Source organism: Periophthalmus magnuspinnatus, chromosome 12 (assembly GCF_009829125.3).
Source record: "Periophthalmus magnuspinnatus isolate fPerMag1 chromosome 12, fPerMag1.2.pri, whole genome shotgun sequence".
Lineage (NCBI taxonomy): Eukaryota > Metazoa > Chordata > Actinopteri > Gobiiformes > Gobiidae > Periophthalmus > Periophthalmus magnuspinnatus.
This window is the reverse complement of record NC_047137.1, coordinates 18923152-18930651: the sequence shown is the minus strand read 5'-3', so window position 1 is coordinate 18930651 and position 7500 is coordinate 18923152. Positions and strand designations below refer to the sequence as shown.

General features: G+C 39.9%; 2 protein-coding genes across 2 annotated transcripts in view; both read left to right on the top strand.

The window, feature by feature from the left end:
- Nucleotides 1–7500, top strand: part of LOC117379338 (NACHT, LRR and PYD domains-containing protein 1a allele 5-like) — a 186619-nt gene that overhangs the window by 154770 nt on the left and 24349 nt on the right. The gene's annotated exons all lie outside the window — the stretch shown is intronic.
- LOC117379334 (serine/threonine-protein kinase B-raf) overlaps nucleotides 7004–7500 on the top strand; it is an 8707-nt gene continuing 8210 nt past the window's right edge. The window contains exons 1-2 of the mRNA XM_033976030.2: nucleotides 7004–7011; nucleotides 7080–7210. Coding sequence (XP_033831921.2) covers nucleotides 7004–7011; nucleotides 7080–7210 — 139 coding nt within the window. The remainder of the gene's footprint in view (nucleotides 7012–7079; nucleotides 7211–7500) is intronic.

Sequence of the window (7500 nt, the reverse complement as noted above, 5' to 3'; positions counted from 1 at the left end):
GTGCCACAGGGGGCGCCAGTGGAAAAAAACTGTTGTTGTTTCACAAGACACAGAGGGGCCGATGGTGCAGATTGGCAGCCTCTCTTTTGTCAGTCTGTCTCGGGGCAGCAGTGACAGTGTCTTACCACAGAGTGGAGTGGACAGACTGTAAAGGGGCTGTATAAATCCATGAGTTCATTCATTTTTATGGTGAGATTTCACTGCAGGTTCATCCAGATGTGTCTCTGTCGTGTGTAAATCAGGATCAGTGTTAAATTCATTTGGGGCTGTTCATTTATACAACACGTTCAGTCCAGTATCTTGTTCTTTTATTTTGGACTTTATGACACTGACCTGGCACCAGAAAAGAGAAACTCGCACAGGATCTGCTTTACTCCTCATTGTGTCCAAAAGACTCATTCTGAAAAACATCTGCTCTGACCTTTAGAGACTGAATGAACTCATCTGTGTAAAGTCTGTGGAAAAAGATGTGGAATCCCCCACTGGAATTTATAAACTTAATAAACATGAAGAATCTGGAGTGTGATTTATTTATTTGTTTGTGTTTTCTCTTGCAGTGATGATGATGATGATGATGATGATGGGAGGATGATAATCACATTAATAGTTGTTGTTGTTACCCCGGGCGCACACAGCACACAGCTCTGATCCTGTGGCTTTAAGTATTTCTGTAAAGTACAAAATACTGCACAGTTTCAAAGACACTGATCCCAACAGCAGAACCTCTGGATCGTCACAACTGAACCACCTGACACAGATGGACCTGCTGCAGTCTGAGCCTGACGGTTTGTGTCATCATTTTTTCTCCTTTTTTCTTTCTTTACTTATTATGTATTTATTTTTGGTGTTTTTACATTCAGTTTCCACATTTCTACAAACTTGTACTTTCCTGTTACGTACAGGTAAACACCTCTCAATGTGTGTGTGGAAATGTGTGTGTGTATTTATGTGTGTGTGTTCATGTGTGCATGTTTGTGTGCGGGGGTGTGTTTGTGTGTGTTTATGTGTGTGTGTGTGTGTGTGTGTGTGTGTGTGTAATGATTGTCTGGATTTTTTTTTCTTTAAAAATACAATAAAATATTTATTTTTAAAAAGAGAAATACATGTATTTAGTTTTGTATAATGACATTTTCATTGTGACCTTAATGTCCCTGACAAACATTTTCATCTGGAATAATAACAGCTTATCTTATCTTATAGTTGCCTTATGCCAGTAGGCGGACGCTTCCATTTATGGGACAAATAAAAGTTCTTTCTTGTGTTTCTGAGTCTTTGACCTCGAGCTCCACAGAGTCATTCTGCCTCCACGACATGACAGGGTTTGACACAAACACTCTTTGATTTTACATCACAGTGTGAAGCTTTCTGTCTTGATTCTCCTCCAGAGAGAATGACCTGTGTGCACTACTGCCCCCTACTGCCCCCTACTGCCCCCTACTGCCCCACTACTGCCCCCTACTGCCCCCTACTGTCCAAACATGAGGAGCTTCATGTTTATGTGACAAACTGAAGTGAAAAATAAAGTGTTTAAAACAAAAACCTTTAACAGGTCGAACATCCCAACAATATTTGTATATTCATAAACTTCCATATCCATTGGGCTCTTTTTATTGGCCGACATCTGTCACTTTTCTGCTGACTTATAATCTAAAAATGACCTTTCATCCTTTGACCAGGTAGATCATTAGAATAGGTGTCATTTGTTTTTATAACCGTGTGATAAAAGCCAAACCCATCGAGCATTTACATGAGGACACGACTTAACAAGATTCTGCTCCACCTGTAACTGCTGTGATTCTGTGTGACCTCCACACTGATCCTTCTCTGTCTATGACAGAATGTCCATGTCCCACAGACTCCTGTCCACCACAGGTAAGAATTCCTCCTATTCCTACTTTGGCCTTTAATTCAATATTATGTAAAGTGCTCTGTCGATGTTTGGATGTTTATTTCTACGATGAAGTTTGCAAACACAGCAGCTTAGTAAAAGAATAACATGTTTGTAACCTGAGGTTAAGGTCCTCTTTTTATAATAAATACACAGGTAAATCTGACAAAAACATGGACAGAGTTTTCCTTTGTTTTTTAAGGTTCACCAAGTGACCTGCACTCACCTGAAACAGAACACTCTGAAGAACCACTTTACAACTGACAAACCTTAGATCAACAAACCAGCGCACATTCAACATTTAAACACTCTGTAAAAACAGAAAAAAACAAGTAAATATTAAAACTGTAAGCAGTGATAAAGGGCCTCACACTGGGAGAGCTGCAGATCAGCCTGTGCTTCACATGTGATTTCATATTTCCAGTGTCATGTTGGAGGTAAATGTTGTAACTTTGCAGGGGGCGCTGGAGAGCCCATTTTTAAAGATAGAATTTTAATTCACACATAATTTTGTCCAGTTCATCAAAATACTCAGATGTTACTTTGGATTTGTCTGAATCCGATGATGTTTGGAAAAGTTACATGATTTTTTCTGCTTTCAAAATGTCTGTTTCATGAAGAGCTCAACATCACACCCTGAGACTTATGTAAATTATTTTAACAATGATCTCAGATATGTCTGATGTTGCTGCCTCAGTTTGAAGTCCTTGAGATAAAAACTCTAGGACAAGTTTATTAACCTGACCCCTTAGTATTCCGGGTGATTTTGGTGAAATTGCCTTTGTTCTGACATCTCCAAATTAAAATAATCACCATTATTGAACCCTCAGTAGTAAATACACAAGTTTGTGTCTTTGTAAAGGAAACACTCTATAGTTTTACCCACAGGTGTCAGAATCACTGTAACTTTGTCTGCTGAGCATTTATACACTTTGGGACACACATAAAAAAAATGTTTTCTCATCATCACCAAAAAAAATTGGTGAAAATGAAGATGTATAAAGCTGCAGTAGGAGCTGGGGCCAAAAATACACCATACCTCAACTGACAAGATTGTTGACCACTTAAATTTCAAATTTGAGGTCAATATCTATAAAAATGAGAGTTTTAGACTCATTTTATCATGAGTAAGTCCAGGCCTCTCCAAACATATCTGAATGAAGACATTTGGAGAACGTTTGGAAAAAGTGCAATAACTTTTGAATGTTTCACCCACAGAGTGAGGCTCAACTGAAAACTCACACTGAGAGGAATCTGTATCTGCAGCTGCTCTATTACTGTACATTTACATATCAAAACACAATATAAAATGTATATTTGTATATGAAATACAGTCAAAACAAATGGTATGGGTCAAAATAAATATATATTTACAAACCACACACTGCAAACAGTGAACAAACAAACACACACTTCAAAATGTAAACACACACACACTGGAAACTGAGAACACACTGTACATGATCGTACAGTGACACAGTCATTCTGCAACAGTGGCTCAGTGGTTAGAGCTTTGGTCCCGCAACCCGAAGGTTGAAGGATCGAGTCCCACTTGGACCAATTTCAGTCATTGTGTCCTTAGGCAAGACACTTCGCCCAAGTGGTGTGTGCGTGATGATCGGTGGTGGTCGGGGGGCGCAGATTGGCATTAGCTAATGCTAATGATTACACATGATACACATTTGACCCACAATTAAATCAATAGCAGAATAAACCACACTTACCGATCAGGAACATCCAGTCCATCAAAACATAAGGTCCTCTGCTCCTGAGTCCATCATGAGATCTTCACTCGGTTCCACGAACCGCTCCGAGTCCAGATGTCTCTAGTTTATCTTGTACAAACATCCACAGTGTCCTCGGTCGTGTACTTCCTTTGTTTTGTCCTTTTCGTCATGTTTAAAACGCGAAAAACTGCTGCGTAAAATTACGCAACACAGATCTTTATATCCAGCCTTGGCTTGTTACACGCGCAGCAAACTCCATTTGTTTACAGTAAACCACTTCATGTCACGCATCAGCGTGTTCCTCTGCTCATTGGCTTTAAGAGGAAAACATCACTAAACGTGTGTGATGTAACAGCTTGATTCTACAAGGGGGAGAGTGGGGCGGACTCTTTCAGTCATCTGTAGCACTGATTCACTGTCCGCGGCTCCAGTCACCCACAGCCCCCACCTTATTGGCCAACACTGGTGTCAATCACAAGCTAACAAGTTTGTTTGCGCTGAGGAACAAAGTTGGCGCTGTCAGAAGTTTATTATGCCTGAAACTGACAAAAGAAATGCAGAGAAGTGACGGAACAGATTTCACTTTCCTGCAGCAGATTGGACATGGAGGCTCTAACTTCCTTCGTGGACATAATTTCTTGACTGGATTATATTCTCTGGACCTTTACGGAACGAATGAGACCAACTTTGTGTGAATATGTTGATGTTTGACAGAACCAGAGCCTCAAAGGTAAGTAAAGTCCAAATCCACATTTCTGACTTCTCTGTAAAAACGTCTTTCCTGTCAGCACTGTGGTGATTCGAGGTGTAAATGGTTTACATATTCAGAAAGATGAATGTCGTAGCTTTGATTTGATGTGTAGATTGTTTGTGTGGGTGACGCAGAAATACACGTACATTGCTGTAAAGTTGTAACGTGAAGGCGACGGCCCGCGGGCGGGCCGTCGGAACGCTAAGTGGTTAACATCCCGATGACCCGACCCAGAATTGTAACCCTTTACACTTCTGTGTAAGTTTGGTGAAATTTCCTTTGTTCTGACATCTCCAAATTAAAGTAATCACCATTATTGAACCCTCAGTAGTAAATGCACAAGTTTGTGTCTTTGTAAATGTAACACCCTATAGTTTTACCCACAGGTGTCAGAATCACTGAGTTTGTCTGCTGAGCATTTATACACTTAACACACATAAAACATGATTTTTCTCATCCTCTCCTAATTTTTTAGTTAAAATGAAGGTGTATAAAGCTGCAGTAGGAGCTGGGGACAAAAATACACCATACCTCAACTGACAAGACTGTTGACCAGTTACATTTCAAATTTGAGGTCAATACTTAGAAAAATGAGAGTTTTACAATCATTTTATTATTAGTAAATCCAGGTGTTTTATGGAGAGTCTTTTGATGTGTCCAAATTTATCCAAACCTGTCCACATGGAGACATTTGGAGAACGTTTGGAAAAAAAGGAATAACTTTAGAATGTTTCAACCACAGACAGTGAGACTCAACTGAAAACTCACACTGAGAGGAATCTGTATCTGCAGCTGCTCTATTACTGTACATTTATATATCAAAACACAATATAAAATGTATATTTGTATATAATATAGTCAAAACAATCATCTTGTTCATCTGCTCATTGGCTGTTAGTGTAAAGCATCAGTGATGTGTAATGTGTAGGAATTGGTTGATACAACAGTGAGCGCGAGTGTAAATATTCTATGATCTGAGGCTTCAGTGATCTGCAAAACCAATGTTTGTCAAATTATGTGTTAATCAGAAGATAACATTCTGGTTCATCACTGGGCAGCACAGTTATCACTGTCTGAACTTTATTCTGCCACATAAACAATAAACAAAGTCTGTAACTCTCCACAGGAGCCAGAGCCTCACCCGTGTGCACAGATGAGACGCTAATGTGGCACATCTGATATTTTTACCTACAATAACACAAACTGCATAATAAAACAACACCTCTCAATCAATAGACAAATTAAGTCTAATTCACACAGCTGAACACAAATGTGCCAGAGCACATGGTCCGAATGTGCACTATGTGCACAGAAGCAAAGCTAACGATTATACATGATATATTTTACCTGCAATTAAGTCAATAGCAGAATAAACCACCGATCGAGAACAGCATCCAGTCCATCGAAACATAAGGTCCTTTACTCCTGAGTCCACTGTGGGATCTTTACTCTTTGCCATGAACCGCTCCAGGTCCAAGATGCCTCTAGTTTAACTTGAACAAACATCCACAGTGTCCTCGATCACGTACTTCTTTTGTTTTGTCATTTTTAGAACACAAAACAAAAGTGTGTAAAATTACACACGAATGGCCATGATTCACTCACTTTATGCACTCGTCGTGCTCCATCTGTTTACAGAAAACTATGTCATGCCATACACCGTCGTGTTCCGCTGCTCATTGGCTGTGAGGGGGAAACTTCACTAAATGTGTGATGTAATTGGTTGATTCTACAAGGAGGAGAGAGAGAATAAACTTTCAGTCATCTGCATCACTGATTCACTGTCTGGGGCTCCAGTAACACACAACCCCCACCTTATTGGACAACACTGGTGTCAGTCGGAAGCGAACACATGTGTTTTGCACTGAGGAACAAAGTTGGTGCTGTCAAAAGTTTTATGCCTGAAATTGATAAAAGAAATGCAAAAAAGTGACGGAGCAGATTTCACTTTGAGGCAGCAGATTGAACCTGGAGGATCTTATTTTATGGACATATTTTCTTGACTGGATTATATTCTCTGGACTTTTACGGAGCGAATGAGACCAACTCTGTGTGAATATGTTGATGTTTGATAGAACCAGAGTGAAGTCCAAATCCAAAGGTCTGGGTTTTCTGTAAAAACGTCTTTCCTGTCAGTGCTGTGGTGATTACAGTTTGCATATTTGGAAAGATGAGAGCCGTATCTTTCATTTGATGTGTAGATTGTTTGTGATGCAGAGGTGTATGTACGTTGCTGTAAAGTTGTAAAGTGGGAGGACTGTCTGATCTATCACAGGTTAAATGGTCATTTTTAAAAAGGTATTTTTGTTTGTTTTAGGCTCCAGACTCCAGACCTGACCCAGACCCCAGCAGGATGTCAGCCAAGAGAGACTCCTCCTTGGAACGACCCATTTACTTTAACAGAGAAACCCCCTCAGCCGATCAGAGGTGAGAACAGACCACAGACATCATTTTAACCATTTAAATGTGTGTCTGTATTTGTGAAGGCTCAAGTCTAACACAGTCTGTTAAATGTGTGTGATTTGAACTTGGATTATACCTGGACCACTGAGGGATCACACAGACTTTTTTACATGATCATGTTATGATTTTGATCTTTACAAAAATTGAGCTTTACAAAAAAACACTGAATTGAACATGAATCTGTCAAACTGTTAAACACAAAACTCAAACGATTGTGATCAAATAAAACTATAGCACTGCCTGACCACAGCCCCAGCATCCTCTCCTTCTACATCATCCTCTCCTTCTACATCATCCTCTCCTTCTACATCATCCTCTCCTTCTACATCATCCTCTCCTTCTACATCATCCTCTCCTTCTACATCATCCTCTCCTTCTACAGTCTGTTTCCTTCTATCAGCCTTGGCACAAATTAGACTTGCTCAGATGCAGAAGTTGTGTCTTAGATGCTCCGGGCGACTTGGGAAGGTCACATAAACCAGCCCCACATCCACTATAGTCCAACACTTTTCATATTAAAAAACAAAGAGCAGTCCCATGGACCCAGCACTAAAGTACTTTGGCTTTTTAACGTTTCCAATACTGACAGCCATTTTGTGGAGCCTTCATGAGGTACAATTCAGAATACTTTTTGAGAATTCTGTATTTACTTCATCTCTTCAATCTTCAAA